Source organism: Crocodylus porosus, unplaced genomic scaffold (genome assembly GCF_001723895.1).
Source record: "Crocodylus porosus isolate Cpor-Errol unplaced genomic scaffold, CroPor_comp1, whole genome shotgun sequence".
NCBI classification, from domain to species: domain Eukaryota; kingdom Metazoa; phylum Chordata; order Crocodylia; family Crocodylidae; genus Crocodylus; species Crocodylus porosus.
In genome coordinates this window covers 45,467,397-45,480,978 of record NW_017728906.1, presented here as the reverse complement: position 1 = coordinate 45,480,978, position 13,582 = coordinate 45,467,397, and the positions used below count along the sequence as shown (strand labels likewise).

General features: G+C 41.0%; 1 protein-coding gene across 7 annotated transcripts in view; it reads left to right on the top strand.

Annotated features, from left to right (window-relative positions):
• Positions 1–13,582, top strand: part of KDM6A (lysine demethylase 6A) — a 176,430-nt gene that overhangs the window by 106,389 nt on the left and 56,459 nt on the right. For 5 of the 7 annotated variants that reach the window (XM_019529046.1, XM_019529045.1, XM_019529047.1 and 2 more), the window contains exons 8-15: positions 4,248–4,374; positions 6,177–6,275; positions 8,453–8,672; positions 9,242–9,376; positions 9,835–9,990; positions 10,656–10,751; positions 12,274–12,378; positions 13,311–13,582. The exon at positions 13,311–13,582 is cut by the window's right edge and continues 124 nt beyond it. In XM_019529046.1, the coding sequence (XP_019384591.1) occupies positions 4,248–4,374; positions 6,177–6,275; positions 8,453–8,672; positions 9,242–9,376; positions 9,835–9,990; positions 10,656–10,751; positions 12,274–12,378; positions 13,311–13,582 (1,210 nt within the window). The remainder of the gene's footprint in view (positions 1–4,247; positions 4,375–6,176; positions 6,276–8,452; positions 8,673–9,241; positions 9,377–9,834; positions 9,991–10,655; positions 10,752–12,273; positions 12,379–13,310) is intronic. The other 2 variants (XM_019529051.1, XM_019529050.1) reach the window with 1 other exon arrangement.

Here is a 13,582-nt window from a genome sequence, read left to right as displayed (position 1 = left end):
CACACACACACACACACTCTTAACCAGCAGACTGCAGCTCTCCTGGCTGTGTGCATGCCCTCTCAATTTGCCCAATGCCCTTCCCCCCCACAGACTTAGCAGCCGGATGCAACTCTACAAGCTGCTGGGCTGAATATCAGCAGTCGGACCAGTATCAGCTGATATGGCTCGTTAATAAATGGCCATTGGTACTGGCCAAAAAAATCCTTACTGGTGTGTCCCTAACAGAAAGGTGTTGTAGATATAGTTTTTACCTTTTATATCGACTGTGACAGCATTACTGAAAAGATGCTGGTACCACTGATTTTGTTTATGTTTTTTTTAGTTACTATGAAGGTTTATTATTAAATCTGCATTAAAGAGGGAAAAGTGCATTTAAAACCCTACTTTACATGTTAGGAAAAGTTCAGCTATAATCTTTAGTCCAGACAGATACTTTATTGGACAGGTAGAACAGGCTATATTTAACATAGATCTTTTGTTTTAAACAAGGAACTTAGTCATGGTTCTGTTTACAGAATTGTCTGATCTAATATGAATTCTGCATCAGTTCTCTCATGTTCTTTCTTTATTTTTTAACTGTTAATTTGCCCTTCTTCCATTCATCTTTTTTCCCCATTTGATAATTGGTACTGAATTTTAATTGACAATTGAGACTGAATTTTTGCTTGATGTTCAGTAATACTTTTAGTCAGACCCTTCTAGTAAACTAGAGATGACAGTTTCCCCTCTTGACTGTAAATATTTGGGCCTATAGTAAGGTGCTAGTCTACATGCAGATGTACCCCACTGAATTTGTTTTGTAAAATCCTCTGAGGCCCAGGATTTTAGATGGCATAGGCCAGAGGAACTCACAGAGAGATTACTCTGAGAAATATGACTTAGTATGCAAGCGTTATAGGGCTGTGGAAAACAGCTGTTTCATTTCAAATTCGGCCATTTCAGAGGATGGTGATTCATTTTGGTGTTTCGGATCACCAGCTGAATCTGTTTTGAACAGGCTTCAAGGGAAGCTTCACACAGTCCTACCTACCCAGCTAGGCAGGGCTGAGGGCTGCAGGCCCCAGTGGGGCACAGAACAGGGCAATAGATGGCTTGTCGAGGAGAGGGGAGAGGGCTGCTGCCCTCAGTGCAGGTGAGGAGATCCCTGCATGGGTCTCTGATCCCTGTCATACTGGGTCGCAGGACAGGGAAGCAGTGCAGAGCAGTGAGCAAGCCCTCTGGTCCCTGCCGCACAACTTGGCTCCGCAGGAAGCTGAGATCTGCACTGGAGGTCTCCTTGATGCTGCTGCCCACCTCACACTGCCCTGGCAACATGGGGCTATATGGGGTGGGCAGCAGTGGTGAGGACACCCTGGTGCAAATCTCTGCTCCCTGCGGAGCCCAGTTGCATGGCAGGGATACCCCAGCCCCCGGTTTTATTCCCCCAGCTCTTCCTGGGGGGGAGGGTGCAGGCCCCCAGATCCGTGTGCCAGGTTTTAGCAGGCTGCCACTGCAGGCTGAGGCTAGTGGCAGCACTGCAAACTTCCCGGCACTCGGGGAAATGATCAGAGAGCTGGGGGAAGCCATCAGAGAGCTGTGGAATTGAACTGGGAGCTAGATGTCAATATCAGAGCAGTCCTCCTCCGTGCTCTCTCCCCCCCCCCTTTTCCCTTCCCTCTTTAGTTTTTGTTTCCCTGCAAGCCCAGCTCTTAAACTCTGAAATTCACCAAAACATTTCTGAAACCTTTTAGAGCCTTTCATTTCGATTAGGATTCAGTGTTTCGGGTACTGAAACAGCCCAAAACACCTCTGAAACAAAACAGCTGCTGAAATTTCACACAGCCCTAGCAAGCAACATAGAAAATAAAAGGCAAGGTTAAGATGATGGGAAAAACTGGAGTGTTAGGTCTCTTCAGAGATTTGGAGAAGAACAGTAGCTAAAAAGTCAGAGGAAGACCAGTAAAAACGTTTGCATAAAAGGATTTGGAGCAGGACCAAGATTAGTGTAAGAATGTGCTAAGAAGATGCAGTTAACTGCTGATCCAAGGAAGAGGTTGAAGACTTGGGAAAGGGCCAGAAGAAGTGTTTGGATACATACAAGGATGAAAGATTGTGTCCAAAAGCAAATATTTCTGGTTTTGAAGACATTTTTGACTTACAATAATGAAGAACCAAGAGTGAAACACTTGGGTAAAATTCAGCTTTGCATTTGGGAATACGAGTTAGGCACTGAAGAGTAAAGTAGAAGTGAGGCACAATAGTGCATCTAAACTGGGAGGGATAGATGTACTCAACACACTAATACTAATACACTTAACTAAGTGTCTTACATCGTTTTGGGGAGGAGTGCAAGGACCCCTCAAAGGTGCAAAGTGGCAGCCAAAGGTTTAAAAAATGTAGCAAGTCAGCAATGAAGACTCTGCTTGTCAAAGCCAGAGGAGATGATGATGTAGTAACCAGGATATTGAAAGACTGAGCCAAGTGTTTTTGATGGTGTGGAAGCAGAGGAAAACTATTGTTGAGCTGTTCTGCTGGAAGAATCTTCCAAATATGTGTAATATGGCTTGGAGGATCTAGGGGACCAAGTTGAAGATTGTGTTACGGGCTTACCTAACAGGGACAGTAGTAGTAATTTCCAAAGCAACTGAAAAACCACATGTGTGAGTGAGCAAAAGGAGCGGAGGGGGAGAAGTTAACATTTTCCAGGCTTATTTTCTGTGTTTTTATGGCTTTGACCCCCTGCATCATCAAATTCACTCTTCTTTTGCAAGCCAGGGCTGTTTAAAAGGTTTACAAGATCATCCACTCCCAGCATGCTCACAGACCTAAGCCACAAAACACACTATAAAAAAACCCAAGCAAAACTGTACCATGTGTCAAGGAATTAGGGAAGTAAAAGGAATCTAGTACGCCACATTAAAAACTGGATTTAGACTGAAGAAGAGAAGGCTGAAGAGGAATTTGATAACAGTTTCAAATACGTAAAGGGTTATTATAAAGTGGATGGTGATTAAACTGTTCTCTGTGGCTACAAGGTACAGGATAAGGAGCAATAGTATTAAATTGCAACAAGGGAAATTTAGATAGGATGTTAGAAAGAACTTTCTCAGTGGGAGAGTGGTTCAATACTGGAAGAGATTACCTACAGCAGAGATAGTATATGCACCTTGTGCCCCAGGCCAGAACTGGACTGTGGGGCTTTTGGCTTCTCCCAGACCAGATCTAGCCCGGGGCATGCAGCAGCTCCAGCTCTGATTTGGGACATGTTGCAGTGATGGTGGAAGCTCCAGCTCCAGCCCCCACTATGTGCCCCAGGGCTGGAGCTAATGTTGCAGCTTGCTCGGTGCTAGAGCTGGAGCTCCCACCGTTGCCTTAAGAGGTGGACCTGGTGCTGCCACTTTGTGCCCTGTTCTGCAGCAGCATCTCCAGTACAAGGCACATGCCAGCAGCAGCAGCAGGCCTGGCAGCTGAGGAAGCAGGGTTGTGACAGTGATCAAGGGGCTAGAGAGTGACCTTGGGTGTGTCAACCCATGCTCACCCTTCTGCTGCCACTTGCTGTGCCCACCAGGACTCTGGATTCTGCAGCATGCCATTCCCTCTGGCCACACCTCCCATCTTCAGTTGCCTGCTATTAGCATGGAGGGCCAGATAGAGCAACTTCACTGGCTGGATCTAGTTTGATGTCCTTGACCTAGAGAGGTTATTCAGTTTCCATCCTTGGAAGCTTTTAAAAGCAACTTAGGCAAACACTTTTCTTGGATGATTTAGACAGGGGTGAGTCTGCCTTGAAAAGGGTTGGCCCAGATGACCTCTTGAGGTCCCTTCTAACCCTAGAGTCCTGTGATTCAATTGTAATGGTTCCCTGTCCTTGTACAGATGTTGACAGTTAATTAACACTTGCATAATCAGGGACAACTTCAGTTTAATTTATTTTTGGCTAGGTTCTGTAAAGAGAATGTAAATTATACTCGATTCTAAATAATTTTTATAGATATAGATATATGTAGTGTTATTGGCAGAAGAACATTTCCACAGATTTACTAAAAAAAAAAAAAAAAAAAAAATACATAAGGGGTACCCAAGAATCAATAATAAAATTAAGGCCACTTTCTGATTTAGGAGCTTTTGGAAGCTGTATCAGTAATCTTGTATGCAGTTGATTTCTGTTTGTTTGTTTTAAAGAGGACAAATATTACGGACACGAAAGGAAATTAAGAAAAAGTACTTGAAAACTCGGTTTTTGTGATTTGTTATTTCTTCTGTAGGCTGGATGCATCACACCGTGGATCAGCTAGGAGACAAAGCAACCAAGGAAAGTTATGCTATTCAGTATCTCCAGAAGTCTCTAGAGGCAGATCCTAATTCTGGCCAATCCTGGTATTTCTTGGGAAGGTGAGAACTTGTGGTATAAAGCTGTTTTGTTCCTTGTTTTTCTTAATAAAGCCTGTTCTGAGAGACCGGTTGAGCTGAATATGTTCAGATAAGTATTCTCATTCACAAAGAGATATCATGAAAGTCTCAACTGAAGAATACTTTTTCTTCAAATTACAACAGTAACTTTGAAAAAATAAATAAAAATACTAAAGCTGCTCTAAATTTATAAATATAATTAAGTATAAGTGCTTTTAAGAAATAGAAATAATTACTGTTCATAATAAATAATGTAAACATTAAAATAGGTAAGCAGAAAATATTTCATGTACATCAGTGTGCGAGACGCTTTGGACCTTAAGCTATAGTCATCCAAGTTGCATGTTTGCTGTAGTCTGTTTCTTCCTGGCTTGCTTTCCTTCCTTGTACCACATCAAATTGCATCATCCCTGTTTGCTTGCAGTTGTCTGCAAAAATGCTTGCATTTAGCTTCATTATTTTATTATTCTCTTCCTTTTTTTCATGCACAAGCTGTTATACCAAAATATGTAATGCTTTATTTTTCTCTATATAAATACATGTATTATTTGTAAACTGTATACCTTGATAGTTTGTCCATACCTTTAATATTAACTCTGTTTAGCAAAAATAATATTGCCTTGTAAGTTAAATAGTATTCATTTAATGCCTTTCTATTGTTTTTTAAATAAAAGCTAGTTTTTAGCAGATTAATTCAGCTAGCAATAACCCCTTTATTCAGTTAATAGTAATGAGGCTTATATTCTATAGGCTGAAAATTTAGAGTGACTTGGGTGTGTCTTTGAGAACAGATCTCTTCCATCCAATCTAGAAGAGTATTACGTTGATAATACTTGCCCCTGTTCTTTACTAGTGTAAACTTTCCTTTCTTATCTATTTATTATAACAATATTTAATGCTTGTCCAAACAAAGAATGGAGTATAGGCAGTATAGAGAGTGGACCCATATTGTACGCAAACTTCAATGCATTATTTTTTCATTTGAAAAAAAATTCACTGCTTTTATTTTTCATTTGATTTCGACAAAACGAGCATTTCTCCTTGTGGCCAAATTACTGCCTTCAGTTCTTTTAATTCTTGTTTTTGTTTAGTATGTCATGCAACTTTTGACATTCTTAGAAGTACTTACTGTGATTAAATTATGTAACTATCCAGAATAGTAAAATCAAAATTTTCACTAAATTTGTTGCTCTTTATATACTGTAAAACTATATATTGTTAAACATTTTTATTAAGAAGGGCTTATAAATATTAACACTATATAGTTGTCCAAAGAAGAAAAAAGAGGTAGTGTAGAGTTTTAAAAATATCATTGTTATAATTACAGAATATGTTTTATAGTATTTTAATTTTCATAACATGGCTACATTTATTCTTTTTTTATGTTGCAGTATAGCTGCCTGTTCCCAAATACTTTATTAGTTTTCTTGATTGCTATCTGTATTGTAACGTTTATTTTAACTAGTTAGTTACTACAAGTGAAACAAGGGTTCATCTTCAGAACTGTATTAATTCTGAATGTTGGCGTTTTTCATATAGAGGGCATTTAAAACATGTTAAACTGTGGGCAGCTGGTGCTGAGAAATGAACTAATTATGTTATACAAATAATTAGTAATTTTGATTGAGAAGTTCATGTCAGTTGGTATCTAACTTACCGAAAAGGCACATTTTTTTTAAGCATGTCTGAACTTGTATTTGCATGATTTGTACTAGCACTATTGCAATCCTTCTTCATTAATCATTTTGTTAACTATTACAGAATTTTTTTCTCTTTTCTCCCAGGTGCTATTCAAGTATTGGGAAAGTTCAGGATGCCTTTATATCTTATAGGCAATCTATTGATAAATCAGAAGCAAGTGCAGATACATGGTGTTCTATAGGGTAAGAGTTAATTAGGGAAAAGCAGTATTGTCATTGAATTTTAATGCATTTTTATGGCGGTTTATCTTTTTTAGCACTTCTGTGGTCTCATTTGATCATAGAGCAGTGGTCACCAACTGGTCAATTGCGATCGACTGGTTGATCATGGAGCCTCTTGCAGCTGATCTGAAGCTGGGGGTGCTGAGTGCGTACATGCATACACATGCCCCCCCACCCAGCCCAGCAAGTTAGTCTGTGGGAGAGGGATGGAGCAGGGGCCAGATCAATGCCCTCACGGTGAGGGACAGTGTGGAAGCAGGGGGAAGGTGAGTGAGGCCTGGGGTAGGTGGGAGGATTGAACCTCAGCAGCACGTCCAGGGGTGCAAGGGGCTCCCGCCTCTGTGCACACCCTGGCAGAAGCACCGTGGGGCATGTGCCCCCCCCCACCTATGTGGCAGAGGTGGCTGCCATTGTGGGCTGGGCTTTGCGCCCTGAGCCCCTTGCAGCTGGCCCAGAAGCTGCCCAACACCACGTGCACCCACTGCTGGGGGTGAGGCTTAGCCCAGCAACGGGACACATGTGGCATTGAACTACTTTCAGACCAGCTGCAGTGGGCCTCGGAGTGCAAAGCAGAGTCCACAGTGACAGCTGCCTCTGCTGCGCACAAATGGGAGGCACATGAGCCCCAACCCTGAATGCAGGACAGCATGAACAGCTGCAGCAGTGGTGAGGGAGGGAGTGGCACAGGGGTAGGCCATGCACAGCCAGGGTGGGACATTGGATGGAACCGTGAGTGGCTCATCTGCGAAGGGCTTGGAGTGGGGGGGGAAGCATGCAGCCTGGGAGGTCATGGGGGTCTGCCCTCAGATCTGTACACAGGGTGGGGTGTGATTTTCCACCCCCAACCTCTCCCAGCACCGCCACCCTTCCTGAGTGCAGCACAGCCCAGCCCCTTCTCTTGCTGGGAAGAGCCCAGAGCCTGGCATAGCCTTCCCCTCACCCACCCCTTTCCCATGCTCCCAGAGGGTATGGGGGCCCATGTGCCTGGGATCTGCGCAGAGGGGGAGGGTGGGCTGCCACTGCAGGATAGTGCTGGGGGGCTGCACTGGGCTCTTCCAGTAAGGGGGGGTTGGACCACGCTGCACTTGGTGCAGGTGGCAACGGTGCTAGGAGGGAGGTTTGGGGGGGCTACAATAAATTTTTGGGTGGCTGTACCCCCCACCCCACTTTCAGCACTGCCGCCGCCAGGCCTGAGCACAGCCCAGCCCAATACCCCCATCAGGAACAGCCCAGTGCCACATGTAGTTCTGGGGGCACACTCCCCCCTGCTCTCCTGGGCTGCATGCCCCACCCCCAGACAAGCCAGTCACAGCTCTGTCCTGCACCTCACCCTCACTCTGCAGGGCCTGTCCCAGCCCCCCTCCCACCATTACTGGCTGGGGGTGGGGGCAGATCGAGACCCTAGTGGTGAGAGAGGGAGCAGGGCACAGGCAGGAGCAGGGGTTGTGGGGAGGGAGGGATGTGCCCCCCGGCCTCCACTTGTCTCACCACCCAGCCAGTGCCCCAATCTCCCCAGTCCCTGCTCCTGCCTGTGCCCTGCTCCCTCCCTCCCAGCTGGGGCCTTGATCTGCCCTGCTCCCCCTCCACAGCCCTTTCCCCTCTCCTGCCCCTCCCCCCACAGACTTACCTGCTGGGGGAGCATGTCCCCAAATAATTTTCTCCCTTCCACCTTGATCTGTCCCCCCGTTCCCTCCCCACAGACTGACATGGGGGGGGGGGGGCACAGTAGATCTGGGGTTGCTTTTTAATTCAAAAAGTGATCTACTTAAAAAGGTTGGAGACCACTGTCAGAGAGCTTCTAATTTCTAGTTCAGCACATTTGATGTTATATCAGGTTTCTGATTTAATATGTGAATGTTCTATCAGTCGTGCTATGCTTGTTTTGAAGTAAAGGTAATACATGGATATTTACTTGCTTGGAGTTTTGTGATTCTGGACATGTTTTGTATTTGCTTTGCACATTAAAGTATAAAAACGTAGCACTTCACGGGTGTCACAATAAATCGGGTAGTAGCGTATTCCACTTAGTATTAAAAAGGATAATGAGAATTGCTGTATTTTGGTAGGGGCAGGGTATATTATTCCTTTTTATGTGGATATTGCTACTAATTCTGAATTTCATTAATCTTTCTATTTAGTGTGCTGTATCAACAGCAGAATCAGCCTATGGATGCTTTACAGGCCTATATCTGTGCTGTACAATTGGACCATGGCCATGCTGCAGCCTGGATGGACCTAGGCACACTCTATGAGTCCTGCAACCAGCCTCAGGATGCCATTAAATGCTACTTAAATGCAACTAGGAGCAAAAATTGTAGTAATACCTCTGCACTTGCAGCACGGATAAAGTATTTACAGGTAAAACTTAAAGCTTTAAGAAATGGGAGATATTTTATCAGGTATTCAACAGAGGGGAGGGGGAAATAACACAAGTTAATGTGTAATTGTTTCACGGTGTGTATAAATTGTTTCCATATGTATTGTAAACATACCATAGCTTGTAAAATCATTTTACTTTTTCATTTTTAAGTGAGATTCAATCCTTAAAAAAATGCCGTTTTGCACACTTACTCAATTGATGCATATTAATTTACATCGCTTTAATTTTTTCTATGTATTGTCTACATTTTTAAGTTGTCATAGCATTTAGAGAGAGAACACACACGCACTATCTTTCACTCTTGTTTGCAATTTCAGAAGAAAAGAGTTACGAGACCTCTGAAACCAGAGCTCAACTTTGTTCTGATTCTCACAAAGGTTTATATTCTGGTTACCCTCTTTATACTTAGCACCTTTCTGAAACCCCAAATTTTAAATCTATCCTTTCTTTAAGACGTAATTAGCTACAGATTTTAGGAAGATTTCGTGGACTTGCTCTTACTAAAGTAGGCTTGTGTTAAATTTGCTTTTTACATAATTTTTCCTAGGCTCAGTTGTGTAACCTTCCACAAGGTAGTCTACAGAATAAAACTAAATTACTTCCTAGTATTGAGGAGGCATGGAGCCTACCAATCCCCGCAGAGCTTACCTCCAGGCAGGGTGCCATGAACACAGCACAGCAGGTGAGAAGTTGGGTTATATTCTGCAGGTGCCCAGCTTTAAGGGTTCTTTACAATCTGTAGTGGTCAAGCATATTTTTCTTGAGTTCAGGTTTGGCTTTCATGAATAAAAAGCCTTTGATTTATTTGCAAAGGGATACTAACTCAGAAAAGACTCCCTATAAAGTGGGAGAAATATGGGGGTACCAATTTAGAACCTTTGTGGATTTTCATTACTTTGAGAATTTTCATCTTAAGTAGAAATGCTACAATGGCTATTTAAAAAATAATAATGATGATGATGCCATGAAAGGTACACATTCCTCCATTGATGACCATATGGAAACTGATTTTCAGTTACTGAGGTCAGCTTCAGCATATCCACACAGCCCTTTTAAAATATGCAGCTGGTAAAAGTATGTAGTTTAAAGGAAAGAATTAAGAATATATAGAACCATATTTTTGTCTTCTGTGATTCTTAGGCTTGTAAACCTCATCATCCAAATACTGAACCTGTACTAGGCCTCACTCAAACACCAATTTCACAGCAATCCTTGCCACTACACATGATTCCTTCTAGCCAAGTAGATGACCTGTCCAGTCCTGCCAAGAGGAAAAGAACATCTAGTCCAACAAAGGTATATATTCTGGTGAATTAAAGGTCCCCATGCCAAAAATATACAAAAATATGCAGAGTAATTATGCCATGTGCACAGCACTTTTGCTGTAATTGTAATCCTTTGGCATCAAGGTGTGGAATGTTTTAAGTATGGAATGAGGTTAGTGTATTTTCATCCAACTGTTTAATTGGAAGATTATAATTAAAATAGTAGCTCCCCCAATGCAGTACACATTAGTGGCACTATATAAGTAATAATCCCAACCTCAGAATAAAATACAAGTATATAGGGTAATAGTTAGACAGGGAAATGATCATGTTGTCCTGTCTATTGCCTTGACTTATATTTAGAATCCAAAATGTTTCATCATCACATAATGCTGTTATAGTAGGTGAAATATTCTATCTTAATGATAGTACACTTTTAAACCAACCTCTCAATGTGATTTGGTTCCTTGTCATAATGGTATCAGATAATTTATTGATGTTGTTTTCCTTTGTTCTACTGTTCTTAAATTTTGTTGACTTAAGTAGATTGAAGTATAGTGTATATTATCATACTTTTTCTATACTTTATTATTCTTGAACTTACGATGAGAGCTTTCATCAGTAAGTTACTATCTGGCTTTTGTAAAATGGTTTGATCTTTTGATAGTCACACCTTTGAATTTAATTCTTCCTCAGAATACTTCAGATGCATGGAGCAGTGGCCATACAGTGTCACATCCTCCTGTACAGCAACAAGTTCATTCTTGGTGCTTGACACCACAGAAATTACAGGTAGGTATGTTGAAGGAAAGCTTTAGGTGACATGAGATATAGTTTCTTACTTGAATATGAACACCCGAAAACTTTTGATCAGTTGTAAATTTCTGAAATAGAATATAAAATACTTCAGTATATTTTGCTTATACTGCTTATAGTTTGATAAGGATAGTTTTAATACTTTTAGCTTCCCTGTGATGTGCATAAGATAAAGCCTAAATATATATTTTTAAAATCCTGAATTTATTTTAACGGATGACCTTAGCTAAATAGTAAACATTTTAAGTGCTCTAAGAAATTTGTAAAATGGACAGCTAAAAGTAATCCTTTTTCTTTTCTCTTAACATTTTAAAAGTTGTCATGCTTTGGGATGTCAGAAAAATAGTAGCACTTACAGTACTGCCTGAGATTTTTAAACAGCTGTAGAACTCCTGCAATCCCTTCTTCCCCTGTGAGTTACTTTTCTTGGATCCTCGTTCTATAAGTTGATTAAACCATTAATGAAGAAATTTAAGACTTTTTGCAAAAGTTTTCACACGTGAGTGTATTCAAATTAAATCTGATACTCCTGGGTTTCACACCGCATAGTCTCTGTAAATAAAGCATTGGATTCCGTTTTTGAAATCTTGGTTCAAATCCAGTTTCTTTTGGTAATTCTTTTGTTCTTCAGCTTATTGAAATTTGTTCTTCAGCTTCAGTCAGTTGCACTGGTAATTGCTTCCGTGTTCAGCAATAGCAAAAGAAGAAACAGTTTTAGAAATTTGTTTTTAAAAAGATAATTCCTTAGCTCATGTCCCTGGGCCAGTCATAACTGGTATTTTATGCTGTTTGACTTTTTTACACCCTCTTCTGTCCCAACTCCTGCTGCCTCCCTCATTTTCATCTCCCCCTCTTCATATAAACTTTGTTGACTGTCATCTTATTCTGCATCTCTTACTTTTCTTCTCTTTCATACTGCTCTAGCATTGTGTCTCTTTCCTCTCCCAGTTTCTTCCTTTTAAAATGGCATTATCATTAGTCCCTTTTATCTATACATAGAATAAATGATTTATCAACCTTAATTTTTTATGGTTTCATTACCCTTGAAGTGCAAAGCCAGAACGGTGTTGTGAAGGTCACCTTAAGTGAAAATGAGTAAAACCTTTATCTGTGTTGTAGCTTGTAGTGTGTATATGTAATTTAATTTACAGAGATGCTACCTCAAAACTTGTCTTCCAAAATATACTGGTAAAATTTTTACTTTAATTATTGGTATTGTTATTGTTGTTGTTATTATTATTTTCTCTTTCATCTGTGAAACTGAATTCTCCTTAGTAATAGGAATCTGACTACATGGGGAGAGGAAAGGTACTGGCATTAAGTGCTTATTATAATGTAGTAAAATGTAGTAGCTTTTAGAAAGAAGTTTGGACCCCTAAAACAGCTTTTGGTCATGTTTTCACAGTTTAATTTTTTTTCCTCTGGTCATAATGGGATTTCTTTTTAAAATAAAGTATCTGAACTATTCTGAAGAATACCATGGTATTATATTTTCCAGCACTTGGATCAGCTGCGTGCAAACAGAAATAATTTAAATCCAGCACAGAAAGCAATGCTGGAACAGCTGGAGAGTCAGTTTGTCTTCATGCAGCAACACCAGCAGGTGAGAACAAAAATATTTTTCTGTTCTTCAGAACTTACCTCAGTAATGCAGTCTATTTTCTTTTTTTGAACTCTGAGCTATTCCTGTTGTACAAGTTTTCATGCACTTTTCACCATGTTACATAACATCTTCTGTTTCCATTACATTGTGATATATTTTTCTTTTTTCATTGAAGCTTACTGGCTGAAAGAGTTGTGCTTATTTGATGGGACTACTGAGGAGAATAACTAGCCTACCTTTTAAAATGGATTTTCCTGAATGATTTAACCACTGGCATTTTGAAGAGCAGTCTAAGAAATACCCATTTGTAATATCTCTATCTCAGTCTTGTTCATTGCTCACTTTCACACTGTCCAGTTGTAGAAACTGCATCTCTCAGACTTAATATATTTATTGCTGTTAATAGTCTGAAGGAAAAGTATTCCAAAATGTGATTTACTCACTGTTTGTGAGCACGTCAGCCAGACCTACTCAATACAGATTTTGAAAATATCTGGTTTCTGACCTACCAAAAAAATTGGTTGAATAAAAATAAATGTAACATTTTAAACTGAACCTTTAAATCCTCTTGGGCATGTCTACATGTGATGCTTTGCTGCTGTAGCAACACACTACGGCGATGCTGCGTCTGCAGTCAAAACCCATGATGCTGCAGCTATGTCACCATAGCGACACACTTCCCCATTATAGTGGCTTGCTACAGCAATGAAGTGCTTAAAAATAACCGTGTGTAGTACGCACAGTGCAATACTTGCTGTTCCTTTTGCGCGTACTATCAGATGGCACAGTAATTACTAAATGATGGCTCGGGAACAACAGTGCTATAGCCCGTGTAGACATGCTCCCTGTGTAGTAGAAATACATGCTGCATAATATTTATTGTTTAATCAGATAATTAGCTATACTCTTTTGTTGTATTTATATTTCATTAGATTAGACAAACAGGAGTTGCACAGGTACGATCTACTGGAATTCCTAATGGGCCAACAGCTGACTCATCACTGCCTACAAACTCTATCTCTGGTCAGCAGCCTCAGGTTGCTCTAACCAGAGTGCCTAATGTCGCTCAGCCTGGAATCCGTCCGGCCTGCCCTGGGCAGCCTATGGCTAATGGACCCTTTCCAGCAGGCCAAGTTCCCTGCAGCACAGCAAGAACGCTGGGTAGTACAGACACTATTTTGATAGGCAATAATCACATAACAGG